The following is a 22,500-nucleotide window of genomic DNA, read 5'->3' on the forward strand; positions in this document are numbered from 1 at the left end:
AGCGATCTCACCTGCACTTCGCTGTCTTCTCCGGAGAAGCCTCTACACGCCGTCGAAAAAGCCTCTCAGCGGGATAGCACTGCAACACAGATCTGAGGAAGCCGGCTCGTGCTTCATCTCGACGCCGCCTTCAGCACTCGCTTCCTGCTGCGCCATCCGGCGTGACTATATCCTTTACAAAGTTAGTGTGTTTGCCGCTGCATCACACTTTTTTCTCCAGAAAAAAGCGTCAGTCCCTGCTCACCAGCGCCCCCTTCTCCTTCGGAGCGCCTGAGGCGGAAGAGGACAGACACGACAGCCTTTCTCTCGTCGCGTCCAGTAGTGAGGAATGGTCGGGCTCCATTGCGGACCCCCCCCCCCCCCACAGCACCCAGCTGCACTGGACAACGCGCTGATATCGACACGGAGCTTACTCGCGTGCTTACAAGGGCTGTCAGCGACCTTCAGCTCGACTGGTCTCCTCCAGACGAGCCCGCTAAAAGCAGGCTGGACGAATGGTTCTTGCAGGGGCACCCTTCGGCCCCTCCGCAAAGAAACGCCCCCTTCTTCCCGGAAGTTTACGATGAACTCACGAAGTCGTGGAAAGCCCCATTCTCCGCACGCTTGAAGACTTCTGTCTCGTCAGCGCTCTCCTCTGTCGACGGCGCCCGAGACCACGGTTACGAGAGCCTCCCCCCTCTCGAGGAGGCTATTGCTGCACACCTCTGCCCGCCCTCAGCCGCAGGATGGCGGTCGAAGCCTGTGCATCCATCCAATGGCAAGCCTCGCTGTTTTAGAGCGACACCTCTGGCTCACGCTCACGGAGATGAAAGACGCCGACAAATCCGCCTTTCTTGACTCTCCTATCTCGCCTTCCGGCCTCTTTGGCCAGTCGGTTAAGGGTTTCGCTGAACGCTTCACTGAGGCTCAGAAAACGTCACAGGCAATGAGACACTTCCTGCCGAAACGCTCTAGCTCTGCTGCGGGACGCCGTAGAAATGCGCCGCCCCCTCAGACCTCGAAGCCATCGCAGCCAGACTTACAGTCTCGCCCAGCGACCAAAACCCAGCACCGCTCTCGCTCTACGAGCCGCAAACTCTACGAGCGTTTAGATGTGGGCAGATCCCCGTCTACGCTCAAAGTGTATGTGGCAGCCATTGCAGCTTCTCATGCTCCAGTGGCCGGCCTATCACTGGGAAAAAACGAACTGGTCATTCGTTTCCTTAAGGGAGCTCGTCGGATGAACCCTCCCCGACCCCCTTCAATCCCTTCCTGGGACCTGTCTACGGTCCTAGAGGCCTTAAAAGGCCCCCCTTTTGAACCGCTTCAGTCTGTCGATATGAAGCTTCTTTCGTTCAAAACCGCTTTTCTACTGGCTCTGGCCTCAGTCAAGCGAGTGGGGGATTTACATGCGCTATCTGTAAGCGCTGACTGTCTCGAGTTTGGGCCTAATGACTCCAGAGTCATTCTCAGACCAAGACACGGCTATGTCCCCAAGGTGCTCTCAACACCGTTCAGAGCGCAGGTCATCTCGCTGTCAGCCCTTTCCTCGCAAAGCGACGAAAGCAACGCGAGCTTCATCTGCCCCGTCAGGGCTCTCAAAACCTATATTGCGCGCTCCGCCTTATTCAGGAGGTCGGACCAGCTCTTCATATGCTTTGGTGGGCGCACCCGAGGTCTCGCCACCACGAAGCAAAGCCTATCGCGATGGATAGTAGACACTATCTCGCTGGCTTACAAATCTAAAGGCCTTCACTGCCCGTTCGGCATCAGAGCCCATTACACCCGAGGTATGGCCTCGTCATGGGCGTGGTCCTGCGGGATACCACTGGATGATATCTGTGCGGCGGCAGGCTGGGCCTCTCCGTCCACATTTATTAGATTCTATAATCTGCAAGTCCCTGCCCTGCAGGCCAGGGTACTTTCTATATAGACGTGCTAAGCCTTATCACGTCCCCCTTTTTTCGTTCCCTATATAAAGCTCACTAAGGTTGGCTGTTGGGACTGGGATTTCTCCTGCTATAAAGCCCCGGGCTCTCGCCTTGGGCTGTGACAGGTCGAAGTTCCCGAGCACGCACGGCGTTTTACATTGTGTTCCCATAGCGTAAGCTAGCTTACGCAGTACGAGAGTACTCTCGAAAGGGAACGTACTCGGTTACTAGCGTAACCTCGGTTCCCTGAGATGAGGGAACGAGTACTGCGTAACCTGCCGTGCTATGTGCTCGGACCGGGTGATCGCTTCAGTCGATTTAAAACCTGATCCCTATGGTGAAGCGGTGGCTTATATAGTTCCAGCCACGCCTATTTTGGCGCGCTCTGACGTCCAATGGGCGCGAAGCGCGTTCCTCTCCGCCGCCTCACCATAGGTTGCTGCAGTTGCCGCAGCACAGCCAATAAGCGCGCGAGCCGCTTCGCTTGGGTCTGCTGTGCTGCAGCACTGCGTTTTACATTATTTAAAAATTAAGGATAATTTTTGGCTTCATATTCTCGAGAAAGGGGACCTTTTCCCATAGCGTAAGCTAGCTTACGCAGTACTCGTTCCCTCATCTCAGGGAACCGAGGTTACGCTAGTAACAGAGTACGTTTTTTCTTGCCAATTATTTTGACAGTCAATTTTTGTCATAACTTCAATTTATAAAGTCAGAATTATGTTTAGATTTTTCTGCATCATCACTAAAACTGATGACTGTTCTTCTAACATATAAAATAAAAATTAATAATTATAACTAATATTAATAACAAAATGCAGCAAAATAACTAAAAGTGTAGAATTAAAGTTAAATTAAATATAAACTTATACAAAACATCAACAACAACACAAAAAAACACTAAAAGTAACAATGGTTCACGGTTTATCTTTTATTACCAGGATTTTTAAACGGTTTCTTACTCACAAATAGCAATTATACAGTTAATTATATCTGCTGTCTGAATAATTTTTGGTTGGACTACTATTATGATTATTATTATTAATAAGGTTGGACTCACCGATGTTTCCTCCGGTCTCAAACAGATGCTGTCTCTGTCTTCGACTGATGCTGTGTGAGCTGCGTCTGTAATCAGCATTCATCGGTTAACATCGGTTCAGTCACATGACCACTGTGTTCGCTCGTTCGTTTGTTCACTCACCCGTTCTCGACGTCGAAGCGCGCCATTATGTCTCTGGCCTTCATCTCGGCGTTCAGTTGAATCGCCATGGAAACCTTGGCGTGGAGCGGCGCGTGAACTCTGATGACCCCGTCGCGAAGGTCAGTGACCTGAGGAATACAGACAGGTTTCCTTTTAATTAGTTCCAATAATCACAGAGACTTTTCACCATTTGTATCACTCCGCTAAAAGTGTGCGTTTGTATCCAGAAGGTGGCGCCAAATCTTTATGAATGAATCAATCAACGGATTCACAACTAAACAAGGAAACCATTTTATAGTTTCATCCAGATTAGGCATGTGCTGGTATTCAGTAATGCAATATATTACGGCAATGAATATGCATGGTATTGTTATCATGGGCATACAGCGAATAATTATATATTACAAATTACTCAGAATGCATTTTGATTCAGAAAGAGTGTGTGTGCTCTGATGTAAACAAGCACGCATGAGAAACACATGGAGGAACTTGTGAGAGACGCACATTCACTCTCTGACAGCAGATGGCGCTAAACTGCAGAAAATACAGCCATTACCCTTGAAACCAGCAGAAAGCTGCGCTACTTTCTACTTTTGCATCTTTTGCGGCATCTCGCGTTCTAAAAAACGCAGCGTTTTAAGTCAAAATAAGATGAACTTTTAAAAAACGTTAAACATCTTAATTGGAGAGTAAATACTGCTATTTTATGTGTTTTTGAGTGAAGGGAAACATCTTTTAATGTTTAGTTATAGTTGACATTTGAAAGAGTTTCTGTTACGTTGAAGTCTCTGTCGTTATTATTGTGCAGAAGAGAAGAGCTGATGGTTATAGGTACTACTCCTCTGAGGCATTACGCCTTGATCAAAGAAGCAATCCCATGAGCACTCACTTCACTGCGCTCGCGCTCCTTCTCCATGTTCCATCTCTTCAGTAGCCTGCGTTTGCTCTTCTCTGAAGTCGGTGTTTTCTTGATCGCGGCGGCTTCGTTCATTTTCCGGACATGTGAGATCAGAAAACACGGGACCTGCAGATATGAGGAGTGGACAAACATGGGTCACAACGACGCTCCCTGCACTTGTGTATCAGTGTCAGCCAATCAGTTATGACTCCTCATTAATATTCATGAGCGCAGCTGATGATGTCACTGGTGCTCACCGTCCACAGCAGGTCCTGATGGGTAATGAGGAGACGCACGAGCTGAGCCGCAGCGACCGCACCATGCATCTCCTCCTGCTTGACGTTCTTCCCGCGGAACGTGAAGAGGTTCGGCGCCACGATCATAGAGACGTTCCACAGACTCATGCGGTTCTTCTCCTCGTACGCCACCACCTTTCTGAGGAACTCCAGAAGAGCCTGAGAACAAACGGCAAACATCACCCTCCAACGACATGTTACAACAAAAGAAACGACACTTCCATAATGTACTTAAAGGGTTAATTTGCCTTCATTTACTGTTTTAACGATTTAACGTCCTTACTTTGCTGTCTATAGAGGGTCAGAGAGCTCTCGGATTTCTTCAGTAATATCTTACTCTGTGTTCTGAAGATGAACGAAGGTCTTACAGGTTTGGAATGACATGAGGGTGAGTATTTAATGACAGAATTTTCATTTTGGGGTGAACTATACCTTTTTTTGCTTAGAGGTTTATATTACTAGAGAGAAAAATCTGACAATCTCCACACAGAAAGTTCCAGTGACTTCACTGCAAATGTTCACATTCACATGCATTCATTCCACTCGCATTGCATTTGAAGTTTATTCGTTCCCTGGGAGTCGAACCCGTGACCTTGGCGTTGCTGGCTCTAGTGCATCAACACTGCATTATTAGCTGATTTCAGCAGAGATCAAACTGAATCAGCACTGAAGAGAATATGGGCACTAAACGCATGACGTCAAACCTATGTGTGTGTGTGTTATCACAGGTTACTGCGGCCTGTGTGACCGGTTCATCAGCTTCACCTGAGAACATGCTCATGTCAATACTTTACCCACACAAACACACGTTTACTCCACTATCTAAACAGGGACAATCCATACATACATGCACTAGCTCACACTAACACACAGAAAAACACCTGCACTTTTAGACGACATTCCCTTTCAAAGGTTTGAGATCAGTATGATTTTTAATGTTTCTTTTGCTCATCAAGGCTGCATTTATTTAATAAAAAATGCAGTAAAACATTTTATAAATATTATTATAATGTAAAATAAGTGTTTACTATGTGAATATATTGTTCAATATAATTTATTCTTGTGATGAAAGCTGAATTTTTTTTATCATTATTGCTTATTACTTCCGCTCAAAAGTTTAGGGTCAGTAAATGTTTTGTTTTTATTTATATATATGTACTGTATTTAACCCGGTCTTTCTAAATTGCAGTTCTCAAGCGGGGGTCTGGGAGCCACCCTTAGCACACTTCCAGGGGGGCCAAAATGTGGCTTAAAATTACTTTTAAGATAAAATAAGGTTTAAATAGAATCAAACAGCTAAAAAGATGTAAGCTGAAATCATATATTTTATTTATTATTATTTAATACATTTTCATTTGAGAACACATTTTGTCGAGCTCTATAATATTTTGAGTATTTTGAGTAATATTTTAAGTCATTTTTTATTTTATTTCATTGAACTTTTTATTTTATTTTATTTTAATGGTTTTTAGTTTTAGTTTAATATAATACAATTTTCCACAAATAATATTCAGTTGCTAAAAGTATGGGATTTAGTATTCTTATTATTTATAATAATTGTATATTTTAATATATCGCCACTACTTTCTTTGAATAAAATGTTAGAAATATCTTTGATGGTGTTCAGATACTGACAATGAGGGGTCAAGGATCTTAAGAACTGCTTAAAGTACAGTTGTGTAGTTTTGTGCATCAGGAAGCGTTTGTGAGCGTGATGATGAGGTGAACAGACCTTCAGTGTGTCTCTGTTAGCTTCAGGAAGCAGCATGATGAGAAGATGAAGAGCTTGAATCTGATGTTTGGGTGATGAGATACCTGACAGACAGACAGATGATTCTCAATGAACACTCAACTATGTTTCCTTCACCCTGTTTCTACAGTATGTGCATTTTGAATTATCACATCAGAAACCAGTGATTGAAACTCAACATTCTGAATAAAAATCCCCTTAATTTGCAAAAAAGTTTTTACGCTCACTTGAGGTGGTTTTTGACTTGTGCAAGAAAGGGTTAACGCGAATAATGTGAAATGGAAATGCATTTGCTCAGTAAATTCCTCCATGTGCATCAAAAAAGTCATGTGGCTTTGCAGTATGGGACCAATAGAGGACTAACCAGCGCACCGATCTCATTAAAGGTTTGGAACGACATGAGGGTGATTACTGAGAGAATTGTAATCTTTGGGTGATCTATATCTTGAAATTCAGCACTTTGTGTGTAAACGGAGCTCGTGAAGAGACGCAGGTGTGGATGTCCAGACTCACTCTGAGCGGCTGTGAACGCCGGCAGGTGCTGTTGGGTCAGCAGAGGATACGGCAGCTCGCGGATGAACATCTTCAACAAACCCGCCGCGTCGTTCTGACGCACCTGATCCCAGTCGAAACGATCCTCGTAGAACTTCAGCTCCAGCTCCTGACGCAGATGCTGAGGACAAACACAAACCATCTTCAATAAAGTACCTTGCTGTTTACACGACTCTTTCAGATATACAACAGCATTCCAGGATCTGACATCAACATGCGGACTAGCTATGATATGGCGTAAAATATGGGTTAAAACTATATTCTAGTGGACAAAGCAGGCAGTTTCAAATGGGAACAAATGGCTGTGTGTGAGGTACACAGAGAAGGAAAGATTGCTAGGATTCGTGGACTGTTCTGAAAGAGCAGATGCTACTGGAATTTACAGACACGGACTACCCTCTCTATCAACCCAAAACTGAATTTAGAGAATCTGCACATCTCTAACATCTCCTGACTTTTTGAAGGAGGCACTATTGACTGGATTTCATTCAAACTTTGAGAAACTTTACAAGTTGGGACTGATATTACCAGTGGGTAATAAGCAAAAAAATTTCCCAAAAATTTTTGGCAAAAATGGTCATATTGCACACCTTGTGAATCTGGAGCAAATGTAGCATATTCGGCGCTCTCGACATCACGTTAACTCTCTTAAAGCGGCAGCATGTCTTGAACAATACAAGTATGATTTGACTTTCTATCTTCATTTCTCAGAATGAAGCTGATGTCTGCTGTGTGAATGATTCGGATCATTTACCTTCACTCTGGACGCTGATCCTGGGACCCTGAGAATCCCCTCCGTCTGTAAGCCCGTCTGCTCCAGTTTAGACAATAACTGAAACCAGGAACACCACATCAGCAACACATGAGATACACAAGCATACATGCTGGGTTTTAGCACCTAAACACCATGTTTTTTTTTTAAATTTAGTACTCCAAAACCATGTTTTCCAGACATTTACCACAGTAACACCACGCTTTCCAGACATCTATTGTGTTAACACCATGTCATCTGGAAATTTACCATGGTAACATCATGTTTTATGGATATTTACTATGGTAACACCATATTTTTCGGAATATTTACTATGGTAACTCCATGTTTTTTTTACTTTTTCTATGGTAACACCATGTTTTTTTGGACTCTTTCTATGGTAAAACCATGTGTTTTGGATATTCACTATGGTAACACCATAGTTTCTGGACATTTACTATGGTAGAACTATGTTTTTCTGGAAATTTATTATGGCAAACACCATGTTTTGTGAAAAATGTAGTACTCCAACACCATATTTTCTGGACATTTACTATGGTAACAACATGTTTTCTGGATATTCACACTGACAAGATTATGTAGTCTAGAAATTTACAGTGGTAACACCATGTATTCCGGAAATTTACTACAGTTACATTGTTTTCTGGAAATTTCCTATTGGAAAACCATGTTTTCTTGAACATGTACCATGGTAATTCCACAGTATTGTTTAAAGTAGCTTGAAGTGTCTTGTAAACAGCAGCAGAACGCCGTCTGTGTGCTGTTGTTTTCTTCCAGAGATGATTGAGATTCCAGCTCATTCAGACACACAGAGTCTTTATCAGTCATTGATAAGATCATCAGACTCAGATGTGTGTGGGGGCTTTCTACCAGCGGGGGTCTCCGTATCTTCCCGTCAGCTCTCGAGTTACCCAACACAATTGCTGGAGGTGCTGCAACGCTGGAAGAATCTCAGGGTGAGCGATTCACTGCTGAAGGTTTTTTAAAGCATCTATTTTAATCCTCTGTCTCTGTGTTTCTAAGTGTTTCCTCAGTAAATCTCTCTCCAGTGAAACAATAGACGGCCTCCATCATTCCACTTAACACAGAGGTCAACGCAGGCGTGTAAAACAAACCAAAGCACTTCTGGTCACTGCCCTTGTTTTTTTGGAAATCCTCTGTAACGGAGATGAGCGTGGGCCGTGGGGTCAGGATAAGTTAGATTTGCTCCATCCAAGGATGCGGGAGGGATGAGTATCTGAGCCATGAGAAGTGCTGACTGGGAACTTTCCAGAAAACCCAGCACTTGCAATCTCCATCACAACATTCCAGCCTCGTTTCTAACAACCAAAGAATGACAGATGAATGTACCTTCTTGAAAACCAGAGGAACTCTGGAACCGGGGTATTTCTTCTGGTCGTTTTCCAGCAACGTATTGAGAGGAACGCCGAATATGCCGCTGTCTGTGGGAACAAAACGACAGCATTTACAGACAGTTTTACATGGTTTCTGACATTTACTATAGTAACACCATGTTTTCTCCATATTCAAAATGAACATATCCCATGGGAACGCCATCTTTTAAGAACATTTACCACGGGAACGCCATGTTTTATGAACATTTACCACGGGAACGCCATGTTTTATGAACATTTACCGCGGTAACGCCATGTTTTATGAACATTTACCATGGTAACGGCATGTTTTATGAACATTTTCTATGGTAAGACCATGTTTTGTGCACAATTACTATGATAACACCATATTTATGGACATTTACTAAGGAAACAATTATTTTTTGACATTTGCTATAATAATACCAGGTTTTCTGGATATTCACTATGGCAACACCACGTTTTTTTCTATATTTACTATGGTAACACCATATTTTCTCCATATTCAAAAATGACTATGCCATGTGATCTAGGCATTTACTATGGTAACACCATGTTTTACACAATTACTATGTTAATACCATGGTTTTAGTGCACATTTACAATGGTAACACCATTTTTTATGAACATTTACTATGGCAATGCCATGTTTTATGAACATTTACCACAGGAACGCAATGTTTTATGAACATTTACCATGGTAACCCAATGTTTTATGAAAATTTACTACAGGAACGCCATATTTTATGAACATTTACCATAAAGAAACGCCATTTTTTATGAACATTTACCACAGGAATGCCATGTTTTATGAACATTTAACACAGGAATGCCATGTTTTATGAAAATTTACCACAGAAATGCCATGTTTTGGGACTTCCGGTGGTAATCCGAAGCGTATGGCCGCATAATCCCGCACTCCCGCTCGGTCGGAGTTTATTCCCCAATTTGAATATTTGTAAGACTTAATTTTTTAATAATCAGTGATGGAAGGGGAAAAGCACAGGAAAGGCAAAGGAAAGCAGTTTGGGAAGGCGGAGAAGGGTGAAAAAATAACGACGGAGGGTGTCATGGTCGAGGAACAAGGAGAGAGTGATGGCGCACGTGGACAAAATGCCAAATCAACAGCGGTGGATATGGAAGTTAATTTCGCCGCCATCCGCACAGATATAAAGATGATGTCAACGGAGATGAAGACTGAACTGAGTAACTTTCGAGATAGAATCAGAGACGACTTGAAAAAGGAGCTAGCGGACATTCGAGAGGAAATCCATCAGAAGCTTAACGAGGTCGCAACCGATCTAAAAACCACTACTGACAGAGTGAGTGAGGCCGAGGCTCGGATAGCCGAAACTGAAGAGTGGTCCGTGGACTTTAGAGAGGCACTGAGCCAGTCACTACAAGCTCAGGACAGTTTGCAGTTAAAGCTAACGGACTTGGAAGCACGCTCAAGGCGTAACAATGTTCGCATTTACGGGATCCCGGAGGGAACCGAGGGAAACAACATATTCCAGTTCATAGAGAACTTTATTAGAAAAGAGCTGGAACCCCTTGCTGACGTTGACCTTGGTATCCAACGATGCCACAGAGCACTCGGCCCCAGACCGCCCAGAGAGGCGCAAGCCAGATCGCTGATTGTGTACTTCCAGCAGTTTAAAATTAAAGAGATGGTTCTACGTTCTGCGTGGAAGAAAAAGGAGATATACCACAGCGACAGGAGGATTTACTTCGATCATGACTATCCTGCAGAAACGCTAGCAAAAAGGAAGGCGTATACACAGATTAGGAGGGTTCTCCGAGAAAAAGGAAAACGTTTTCAAACACCGCCGCCAGCGAAACTGCGAGTCTTTTTTGAGAGTGGGCCAGTTACTTATGGAAATGCATCGGAAGCAGCAGAGGATCTGAAGAAGAGGGGATTCCCGATTGAGTGGGAGAAAACCGCTGAGGCTGCGGAAAAAGCACAGAAGGTCGTCTGGCAACGATCAACGAGCGCGAACATGGCAAATCGGCAGTCCCGCCAGGATTGGATCAAGGAGAAGCTACAGAGTTTTCACCGGCCAAGATAGATCTATCGTTAAAGCCATTAAGGTAACGTTGGATTCGGGTGACAACAGATCGTTAAGTGACTGCATAATATGAGCAAAAAACATCAAGCGGTTGTATGGTTATGGACACTAATGCATTAATGACATTAGCACCAAGGGACAAGGTTTTATTAAATATACAATTTAACTGTTCAGAATCAACCTTAGCCTTTAATGAGAATAGTTGACCGACAAGTACGGGTACTTATGTTTTTGACTTTTCTAAGTGCACAGTACATCCTTGAGTGTACTATAGATTGCACTGAAGGGGGGCTCTGGTGGTTAGCTGCTGGACTATTCCCCCCACATCACGAAGTGTTAATACTTCACAATGGAGGTCTACCTATGTTTTTTGATTTGCTGGTTTATTTTTTGTTTTTGTGATGTTCTCATTTTGTTATATAGTTCTAATATAGTTCAGGTTTGGTCACCAATAATGTGGTTTACAAACAGTGTCTTGCTGTGGTTTAAATGCAGTGTCAGGAATATAGGGTGATAACCCTAAACGTAAATGGTTTACACAACCCAATTAAGAGAAGCAAGGCTATTGCAAAGATGAAAAAGGAAAAGTTACATATCATATTTTGGCAGGAGACTCATTTCAACAATGCAGAGCACGAAAAATTAAAAAAAACTAGGGTTTAAGAATGTATTTTACTCATCCTATAAGAAAGGGAAAAGAAGAGGGGTAGCAATACTAATCTCTAATAGTGTAAAATTTCAAGTGGTTTCTGAATTTACTGATAAAGAGGGACGGTATGTTTTGGTTAAGGGATTTCTAGATCAGAAAGAAGTTACACTAGTTAATGTATACATAGCCCCTGAGCAGGACAATTCCTGTATTAAATGAAATTTTTCAGTTAATTGCTTCTGAATCCTCTGGGGTTTTAATATGTGGAGGAGACTGGAACACCCAAATACAGCCTAAACTCGATTCTTCTAATGCACTAAAGAGGTTAACTTCTAGAGCTAGTATAACGAAAAAACTTTTGATGGAGATGGGACTGATTGATGTGTGGAGGGATCTCCACCCAACAGACAAACAATTCACATTCTACTCTGCAAGTCAAGATGTTTATTCAAGAATTGATTATTTTTTTATTTTTCAATCAGACAGACACAGAATTATAGATTGCAAGATAGGAGTCAGAGATATCTCTGACCACTCCGCTGTCTACTTGACCCTGCATTTAGATAATAAAAAGAAGGATATTTTGTGGCGACTTAATACAAGCATTTTGAATGACAGTACATGTAAGGAATACGTCCAAAAAGAACTGGTGGATTATATGGATAACAACGATAACGGGGAAGTATCACCTAGTGTCCTGTGGGACGCCTTAAAATCAGTGATCAGAGGAAAACTCATAGCTCTCACATCGTATAGAAAAAAGAAAAGAAGTAGAAGGCTGCTTGAACTACAAGAAAATCTGAGCCTCTTAGAGAGAGAACATGTTGAGAAGAAAAAAATACATATATTTAATCAAATAAACAATGTTAAAAAGGAAATAAATAAATTATATGAGGAAGAATTAGAGAAAAAGGCTAAATTCATTAAACAGAGATATTATGAAAATGGCCCTAAGGCTTTGAAGCTGTTGGCATGGAGGTTAAGGAAGCAACAGGCTGATAATACTATATATGAAATTAGGGATCCCAAAACCAAAAACAATTGTCATAAGCAAGAAGATATTCACAATATTTTTGAAAATTACTATAAAAATCTATACAAGGAACCAAATACAACTAGCTCACAGGAAATGCATTTATTTTTAGAATCACTTGACTTACCCTCTATAGGTGAAGTACAAAATAAAGCCCTAATGGCAGAGATCACAAAGGAAGAAATAGGGAAAGCAATTTCTAGATTAAAAGTTAATAAAGCGCCGGGAACAGATGGCTTTCCATCCGAGTGGTATAAGGCTTTAAAAGATCAATTAGTCCCTATACTTTTTGATTGTTTTAACTATACACTAAAAGGGGGTGAACCACCAAAAACATGGAGTGAGGCAATAATTTCAGTTATTCCTAAAGAGGGTAAAGACAAAAAGGAGTGTAGCGCATTTCGGCCAATTTCTGTACTAAATGTGGATTATAAATTATATGCGTCGATATTAGCTAAAAGACTGGAAGATATAATACCAGAATTAGTGGATTCAGACCAGACAGGATTCGTACGTGACAGACAGACACAAGATAATATAAGGCGGGTGCTGCATGTACTTGATCATGTCACTAAAGGAAACATCAGAGCAGTAGTACTTAGTTTAGACGCCGAGAAGGCATTTGATTCGGTTCGCTGGGAGTACCTGTATTTGGCATTGAGTAGATTCGGTTTTAAAGATGAGTTTATTAGATGCATCAAAATGTTGTACTTATCACCAAAGGCTAGAATAAGGATCAACGGGCATCTCACTCAGAGTATTAACCTGGAAAGAGGCTGCCGCCAGGGATGCCCTCTCAGCCCCGCCCTTTTCGCTTTATTCATTGAGCCCATAGCACAATCAGTTAGAGACGAACAGGAGATAAAAGGTATTACGGTTCAAGGTTTCGAACAAAAGATTTGTCTGTACGCAGACGATGTTTTGTTGTTTGTTACTGCACCAGAGGTTAGTATTCCTAGGTTGATGTCTGTCTTAAAAAAGTTCGGTACTTACTCGGGATATAAATTAAATGTTCAAAAAACACAAATCTTAAGTTATAACTACACCCCTCAGAATGACATACTGGGTAGATTTAAATTTAATTGGAATTCACCAAGTATTAAGTACCTGGGGATTATAATAACAAAGGATATTTCTAAATTGTTTGATAGCAACTATGGTCCTATAAGTAAGAACATTAGATCAGATATAGATAGGTGGTCCCAACTGCCCCTAGAGATGCATAACAGAATAGATTCAGTAAAAATGAACATGCTCCCCCGACTCTTATACCTCTTCCAATCCTTACCAGTTGAAGTTCCTTTAAAACAATTTAATGAGTGGGATAAATGAAATGAAATGAAATGACTTCAAGATTCGTATGGGGGGGTAGGAGGCCAAGAATTCAATTTAAAACACTGCAGCTACCGAAAGAGAAAGGGGGTAGATCACTGCCGTGTCTATCAGATTATTTCAAAGCAGCCCAGCTAAAACCCTTAGCATGCTGCTGTAACCCAGAGTATACAGCAAAGTGGAAGGACTTGGAGATCTCGCAGCTGACTGTTCCATTGCAATCGGTGCTGGGTAGCAAACCTTTATATGAACAGCATTCTAAAAGTTTAAATCAGTGGACTAAGGTTCCTTTTAGAATCTGGTTTAAAGAATGCAAATCGCCGTTACTTGAAAGACAATCTAGACTATTAAGATGGATAGCTTTCGACCCCGACTTTAAACCAGCAAGGGCCGATGGGAGGTTTCAGCTCTGGTATAGGCTTGGCATCACCTCTTTTAGTTCAATCTCATCAAAGGGAGAATTAGATAGCTTTCAGGAGATTTCTGGTAAATATGGTTTGGGAAAACTAGATTTTTTTAGGTATTTACAAACTAGAACTTATTTTAATAAAGAGATACGATTCATGGAGAAGCATGACACTAATTTAATTGATCTATTTACTGACATGTATAAAAATAAAGATAATAATAAACTTATCTCAAAACTATACCTAGCCATCCAATCCATAAAGAAACAATCAACAAATAAGGTTAGATTAAAATGGGAAAAAGAATCTGGTCTAGTTATTTCAGAGGAAGATTGGCTGAATATTTGTTCTGTACAGGCGACTTCTACCAGCTCGGGTATGTGGAGAGAGTTTTGTTGGCGGAATCTTATTAGATACTTTGTTACCCCCAAGTTAAAATCTATTCAGTCTCGCGAGAAGGGAAGTGGTCTATGTTGGAGGAAATGTGGGGAACAGCTGGCAGACCATTTTCATGTATTCTGGAGCTGCCCAGCCATTCAGTCATATTGGCAGGAGGTAATACAAGTAATACATTCTATTTTCGGTGATGGAATTGACTGCTCATTTTCTACAATTTACCTGGGCAATTTAGCAGCTCAATTGATGAGGAAAGACAAGTACCTTATAAAGATATTATTAGCAGCCAGCAAGAAAGCTGTAACACGAAAGTGGCTACAATTTGAACCCCCAACAAAGGCTGAATGGCTGGACATTATTACCAGTGTCCAAAGTATGGAGAGGATGACTTTCGCTTTAAACCTACAGATGGATAAATATTTGCAGTATTGGGAAAAATGGATTGTGTTTACAACTTCATGACATGTTTATTGACCAATGTATGACATAATACACTTTCACCAATTTTGTTTTATGTAAGAATGTATGAGTGACCAAACGATTGTTCCGTTTTGTTTAGTTGTGTTTGTATGTTGTTATGGCTGTTTTGTTTTTGTTGTTGTGTATTTTCAAAAGGAAAAAGAATAAAAATAAAGTAAAAAAAAAAAAAAAAAGAAATGCCATGTTTTATGAACATTTACCACAGGAACGCCATGTTTTATGAACATTTAACACAGGTACGCCATGTTTTATGAACATTTACCACAGGAATGCCATGTTTTATGAACATTTACCACAGGAATGCCATGTTTTATGAACATTTACCACAGGAACGCCATGTTTTATGAACATTTACCACAGGAACACCATGTTTTATGAACATTTACCACAGGAACGCCATGTTTTATGAACATTTACCACAGGAACACCATGTTTTATGAACATTTACCATGGTAACGCCATGTTTTATGAACATTTACCATGGTAACGCCATGTTTTATGAACATTTACCATGGTAACGCCATGTTTTATGAACATTTACCAAAGGAACACCATGTTTTATGAACATTTACCACAGGAACGCCATGTTTTATGAACATTTACCAAAGGAACACCATGTTTTATGAACATTTACCACAGGAACGCCATGTTTTATGAACATTTACCAAAGGAACACCATGTTTTATGAACATTTACCATGGTAACGCCATGGTTTATGAACATTTACTACGAACACCATGTTTTATGAACATTTACCATGGTATCGCCATGTTTTATGAACATTTACCATGGTAACGTCATGTTTTATGAACGTTTACCGAAGGAACACCATGTTTTATGAACATTTACCACAGGAACGCCATGTTTTATGAACATTTACCAAAGGAACACCATGTTTTATGAACATTTACCACAGGAACGCCATGTTTTATGAACATTTACCAAAGGAACGCCATGTTTTATGAACATTTACCACGAACACCATGTTTTATGAACATTTACCAAAGGAACACCATGTTTTATGAACATTTACCATGGTAACGCCATGTTTTATGAACATTTACCACGAACACCATGTTTTATGAACATTTACCATGGTAACGCCATGTTTTATGAACATTTACCACGGTAACGCCATGATTTATGAACATTTACTTTGGTAACACCATGTTTTGTGCACAATTACTCTGATAACACCATATTTATGGACATTTACTAAGGAAACAAAGATTTTTGGACATTTACTATAATAATACCAGGTTTTCTGGATATTCACAATGACAACACCACGTTTTTTAAATATTTAAATAAGTTAAAGTGATGTTTTGTGCACATACTATGGTATTTGTGGGCATTTACCATGGTAACACCATGTTTTTGGATACTTATGGTAATACCATGGTTTTTGTGGACATGAACTATGGGGACATCATGTTTTATGGAGCTTTAGAATAGTAATCGTATCCTGCTGTCTGTTGGTGTTTAAAGCTGTTTTTCCTTGGTTTCTGAGTCTGGATCTAAGCGACACGCACCTCGTGCTTTACTGCGCACCACGCGGCTCCTCTTCATCTCGATGCCCAGGAAGTCGTAGAAGGTGGTCAGCTCGATCAGGGAGATGCAGGTGATCTTCTTGATGTCCTCAGACGACAGATCGCTCACCCGTGTCAAGCCCTGTCTGGGCCTCACGATCTGAAATCTCTGAAGAGCAGACCACAAAAAGCACATCTGATCTAAGCTCACTATCCAGGGAAGATGCTCTCAGTAAATGCTGCTTGTTTGTTTCAAGCAACAGAACAAACACTGCCAGTAAAAGGTGCATTATGTAGACCCCATGAGAGAGCTGGACAACTTTCTATCCCGTGTTCACAAGAAGGACAGGGTTTCGTTTGTTTTATTTGGACCTGATATACACTATTGTTCGCAAGACTGTTTTTGTCTTTTGAAAGAAATTGATACTTCTATTTAGCAAGAATTCATTAAATTGATCAAAAGTGACAGTAAAGACATTTTATAACTTCTTGAGCAGCAAATCCTCATATAAGAATGATTTCTGAAGATCATGTGACACTGAAGATTGGAGTAATGATGCTGAAAATACAGCAGCATATTTTAACAGAGATTCATATAGAAAACAGCTGTTTTACATTGTAATAATATTTCAAAATTTTACTGGATTTTGATCAAATAAATGCAGCCTTAGTGAGCAATTCAAAGCTATAAACATGAAGTAAACATAAAACTCTCATGCTGAATTCATGGATGATTTTAAATTTGAAGGAATCAGTTTGAAGAATCCCCATTCGATGAGCGACGGGATGACAGATGGAACGCACCGGTAAATCCCTGTCGTCTTTACAGATCCTCCTGCTGTCTTGGCATTCACGGTCTCTCCGATGAGCTCGAGCCGCTTCTGAATACGGCACGTCAAAAGACAGAAGGATGGTCTCTGAAGAGCTGCTGTCCGCTGGACACGGAGGAACTGGACACACATATACACATGAACTAACCTCAGAAATGTCTGAATAAAGTTTGGTTTGACTATAAACCGAAACCATAAACACAGCCACTTTCCATAAAAACTCAATTTAAACAATAATCATCTTCTTCTCTTTTCTGCTTTGTATCATTGCTTTTGTGTACCAATCTAGTTTATATTTCCATCATGCACTGTAAACATACTGTCTCATGCTAAAATGTTTGTGATATTCCTCTTTTGTGTGTTTGCTGGATGAATGCATCTTAATGTAAATACATCTTGTAAAAAGGGTCAAGCGGTGTCCGACCTTTCGGTAGATTCCACTGCGGCAGTTTGAGAGCGATCTGTCCGTTTGGAGAAACCGGAGGAGTGAGTTCAGACTGTAAGAGAACAAAATCACATCATCACACACAGATTCATGAGGTATGGACTAATCAGAAGTAGTTACTTGTGTAAATGCAATGGCATTTTTTTCTCCATCATCATGTCCCTTTAGAGCTCTAGTAATCCAGATTTGGACATCCAGTGTGTGTCTGGATCAGGGTGATCAAATCCAAATCTCCAAATCCAGATCATTCTGATCCACATCACTCTTTTTGTACAGCTAGCCCTTGATTTGAACCAGGTATGAAGCACTGGTTTGTGCTCACCGAGGCGTCGGGTGTGGAGAAGACGTCTCGCACGTGTCTCATGGGCTGCCTGTTCCTCTTGCGCAGCGTCTGCGTGTAGTTATCCAGTCGTTTCTTCACCATAGCGGCCTGTGAGTGTGTGAGCGTGGAGATAAGAGCCTCTGCTGGCCCATCGCTCTGTGTTCCTGTCACCAGTGTGGAGAGCCCCGCCTCCTGCAGCCACGCCTCCTCAAGCTCCGCCTCTGAAACATCAAACACACACCACCCATAGGCTTCACATGATATCACACAGTTACACGATCACCCATCTGGAGGACAAAACACAGCTCTGCTCCACTGACCAACAGTTATTTTTATGCCGATTGCAGCAAGTGATAAAACGCTGATATATTCCTTTTTTTCAACCTGGTTAAAATCTTTCCTTGTCACACAGTTTCTGAAAGCTGACGCTCAAACAGCAGAAGCACACGACAGATCTACAAAACCATACACTCATTCTCAGCCTTTGACTCAGTTTTCAATTTCATAACATGTTTTCTTTTGAGATGTGTTTGTGATATTCTGAATGCAGTGCTTCGTTTAACAAGAGATGAGAGGCGTTTTACATTCTGTGTGCAGTTCTTGGATTTGTAAAAGGCGAAATTCAGAGCACACCTCTGTTTTGTACATGCAAGCAGATGAACCAAGTCCGGGGTAAGTATACAGCGTGCTGCTAACAGTCCCACCACGTCTACTCCGTGTGTTTCTTTGCGCAGGCCCGGTGCACCCAGGACGCGATCTTCCCAGATGTCCTTCACTGCGACGCCGGGACACCACGGACCCTGGGTGCATCCACAACGGAGGACGCGAGCCGGGTCCCGGGCGACGACTTCTCCCCCTCCTGCCTTCGACATCTCCATCCGGAACCGCTTCGCTCCCCTCCGTGAGAAAGGACTCGACGCTGTGATCATCGGAGACTCCATCATCCGACACGTAAGTGCTACGTCAGGCAAAGGTAAAGTGCACACTCATTGTTTGCCTGGTGCTTGTGTTCTCGATGTTTCTGCGCAGATACCCGCGATCCTGAAGGCCGACGAGAGCCCCAGAGCGGTCGTGCTTCACGCCGGGGTTAACGACACCACGCTGCGGCAGACGGAGACGCTGAAGAGGGACTTCAGCAGCCTGATCGAGACGGTTCGCAGCACGACGCCCGCGGCGACGATCGTCGTGTCAGGACCACTGCCCAGGACACTCGAGGACACGAAAGGTTCAGTAGACTTTTTGCTTTAAATGAATGGTTGCTGTCATGGTGTAAAGAACAGAAACTGCTATTTGTTAATAACTGGAATCTTTTCTGGGAGCGTCCTAGGCTGTTTCGCACTGATGGATTACACCCCAGCAGAATCGGAGCGGAGCTGCTCTCTGACAACATCTCCAGGACACTTCGCTCCTTGTGACTAGTAAGACAATTCTCTAATAACTATTATGATGACTTTTGTTCCACCCGCTTAAATGATAAAAGTACTTGCGCTGTAAAAACTATTAAGACTGTGTCTGTTCCCCGAATAGTGAGGTCAAAATATAATGTAGGATCTAGAAAAAATCTTATCGTAATTAAACCAGAAAAATGTAAAGTAAATGAACAAAAACAATTTTTAAAGTTTGGGCTCATAAATATTAGATCACTCACACCCAAAGCAGTTATTGTAAATGAAATGATCACAGATAATAGTTTTGATGTACTCTGCTTGACTGAAACCTGGCTAAAACCAAATGATTATTTTGGTCTAAATGAGTCTACTCCACCAAACTACTGTTATAAGCATGAGCCCCGTCAGACTGGTCGTGGAGGAGGTGTTGCAACAATATATAGTGATATTCTCAATGTTACCCAGAAAACAGGATACAGGTTTAACACTTTTGAAATACTTCTGCTAAATGTTACACTGTCAGACATGCAAAAGAAATCTAATGTATCTCTTGCTCTGGCTACTGTGTATAGACCACCAGGGCCGTATACAGAATTCCTAAAAGAATTTGCAGATTTCCTCTCAGACCTTCTAGTTACAGTTGATAAGGCGCTAATCATGGTAGATTTTAATATTCACGTTGATAATGCAAATGATGCATTGGACTTGCGTTTACTGACCTAATAAACTCCTTTGGAGTCAAGCAAAATGTCACCGGGCCCACTCATCGTTTTAATCATACACTAGATCTAATTATATCGCATGGAATCGATCTTACTGCTATACATATCGTAACTCAAAGTGATGATATTACAGACCATTTCCTTGTATCGTGCATGCTGCGTATAACTGATATTAACTATATGTCTCAGTGTTACCGTCTGGGCAGAACTATTGTTCCAGCCACCAAAGAAAGATTCGCAAATAACCTGCCTGATCTATCTCAACTGCTATTTGTACCCAAAAATACACATGAATTAGACGAAATTACTGACAACATGGGCACTATTTTCTCTAATACATTAGAAGCTGTTGCCCCCATCAAATTGAAAAAGGTTAGAGAAAAACGTACTGTGCCATGGTATAACAGTAATACTCACTTAAGAAAGTAACTCGTAGTCTTGAACGCAAATGGAGAAAAACTAACTTTAAACTAGAAAAACAGTATGTCCAGCTATAGACAGGCTCTAAAAACTGCTAGGGCAGAGCATATCCACAAACTCATTGAAAATAACCAAAACAATCCAAGGTTTTTATTTAGCACAGTGGCTAAATTAACAAATTACCAGACGCCACCTGATTCAAATATTCCACCAACGTTAAATAGTAATGACTTTATGAATTTCTTCACTGATAAAATAGATAACATTAGAAATACAATAGCGAATGTAGATTCTACAGCGTCTAACACTTCAGTTTCATCCATCGCACCCAAAGATAAACTGCAGTGCTTTACAAATATAGGACAGGAAGAGCTAAATAAACTTATCACTATATCTAAACCATATGTTTACTAGATCCTGTACCCACTAAACTACTAAAAGAGCTGTTACCTGTAGCCGAAGAACCGCTTCTCAATATCATTAACTCGTCGTTATCTTTAGGTCACGTCCCAAAACCATTCAAGCTGGCGGTTATCAAGCCTCTTATTAAGAAACCAAAACTAGATCCTAGTGTACTGGCAAATTATAGGCCTATTTCAAATCTTCCATTTATGTCTAAAATTTTAGAAAAAGTTGTGTCTGCTCAATTGAGCACCTTCCTGCATAAAAATGATCTGTATGAAGAATTTCAGTCAGGTTTTAGGCCCCACCATAGCACAGAAACTGCACTTGTTAAAATTACAAATGACCTGCTTCTTGCGTCAGATCAAGGCTGCATCTCATTTCTAGTCTTACTTGATCTTAGTGCTGCGTTCGACACCATAGATCATGACATACTCATAGATCGATTACAAAACTATACAGGTATTCAAGGGCAGGCTCTAAGATGGTTTAGATCCTACCTGTCTGATCGCTACCATTTTGTTTACTTAAATGGGGTGTCATCTCATTTATCATCAGTAAAATATGGAGTGCCACAAGGATCCGTCCTAGGTCCCCTTCTATTTTCAATATACATGTTGCCCCTTGGTAATATTATTAGAAAATACGGAATTAGCTTCCACTGTTATGGTGATGATACTCAGCTATATATCTCAACGAGACCAGATGAAACTTCCCAATTATCTAAGCTAACAGAGTGTGTTAAAAATGTAAAAGATTGGATGACAAATAATTTTCTCCAATTAAATTCGGATAAGACAGAGATATTAATTATTGGACCAAAAAACGCCACACAGAATCTAGTAGACTACAGTTTGCAGCTAGACGGATGTACTGTTACTTCCTCTACAGTCAGAAATCTGGGTGTTATATTAGACAGCAATTTGTCTTTTGAAAATCATATTTCCAATGTTACAAAAACTGCATTCTTCCATCTTAGAAACATTGCCAAGCTACGAAACATGTTATCTGTTTCTGATGCAGAAAAGCTAGTTCATGCTTTCATGACCTCTAGACTGGACTATTGTAATGCACTTCTAGGTGGTTGTCCTGCTTCGTCAATAAACAAGCTACAGGTCGTCCAAAATGCAGCAGCTAGAGTCCTTACCAGGTCAAGAAAATATGATCATATTACCCCAATTTTACAGTCTCTGCACTGGCTACCTATTAAGTTCTGTATCAGTTACAAATGATCATTACTTACCTATAAGGCCCTAAATGGTTTAGCTCCTGCGTACCTAACTAGCCTTCTACCACGCTACAACCCATCACGCTCCCTAAGATCACAAAA

At 41.3% G+C, this 22,500-nt stretch overlaps 1 protein-coding gene across 1 annotated transcript in view; it reads right to left on the reverse strand.

Moving 5' to 3' along the window:
* LOC132116460 (rho GTPase-activating protein 28-like) overlaps positions 1 to 22,500 on the reverse strand; it is a 34,144-nt gene that overhangs the window by 1,100 nt on the left and 10,544 nt on the right. The window contains exons 3-14 of the mRNA XM_059525298.1: positions 18,239 to 18,459; positions 17,896 to 17,968; positions 17,446 to 17,591; positions 16,645 to 16,810; positions 8,727 to 8,818; positions 7,359 to 7,436; positions 6,566 to 6,725; positions 6,035 to 6,117; positions 4,264 to 4,461; positions 3,998 to 4,132; positions 3,109 to 3,236; positions 2,968 to 3,032 (exon numbers count right to left, since the gene is read on the reverse strand). Coding sequence (XP_059381281.1) covers positions 2,968 to 3,032; positions 3,109 to 3,236; positions 3,998 to 4,132; positions 4,264 to 4,461; positions 6,035 to 6,117; positions 6,566 to 6,725; positions 7,359 to 7,436; positions 8,727 to 8,818; positions 16,645 to 16,810; positions 17,446 to 17,591; positions 17,896 to 17,968; positions 18,239 to 18,459 — 1,545 coding nt within the window. The remainder of the gene's footprint in view (positions 1 to 2,967; positions 3,033 to 3,108; positions 3,237 to 3,997; positions 4,133 to 4,263; positions 4,462 to 6,034; positions 6,118 to 6,565; positions 6,726 to 7,358; positions 7,437 to 8,726; positions 8,819 to 16,644; positions 16,811 to 17,445; positions 17,592 to 17,895; positions 17,969 to 18,238; positions 18,460 to 22,500) is intronic.

The sequence above is a fragment of the Carassius carassius genome, chromosome 35 (genome assembly GCF_963082965.1).
Source record: "Carassius carassius chromosome 35, fCarCar2.1, whole genome shotgun sequence".
In the NCBI taxonomy this organism is placed as follows: Eukaryota; Metazoa; Chordata; class Actinopteri; order Cypriniformes; family Cyprinidae; genus Carassius; species Carassius carassius.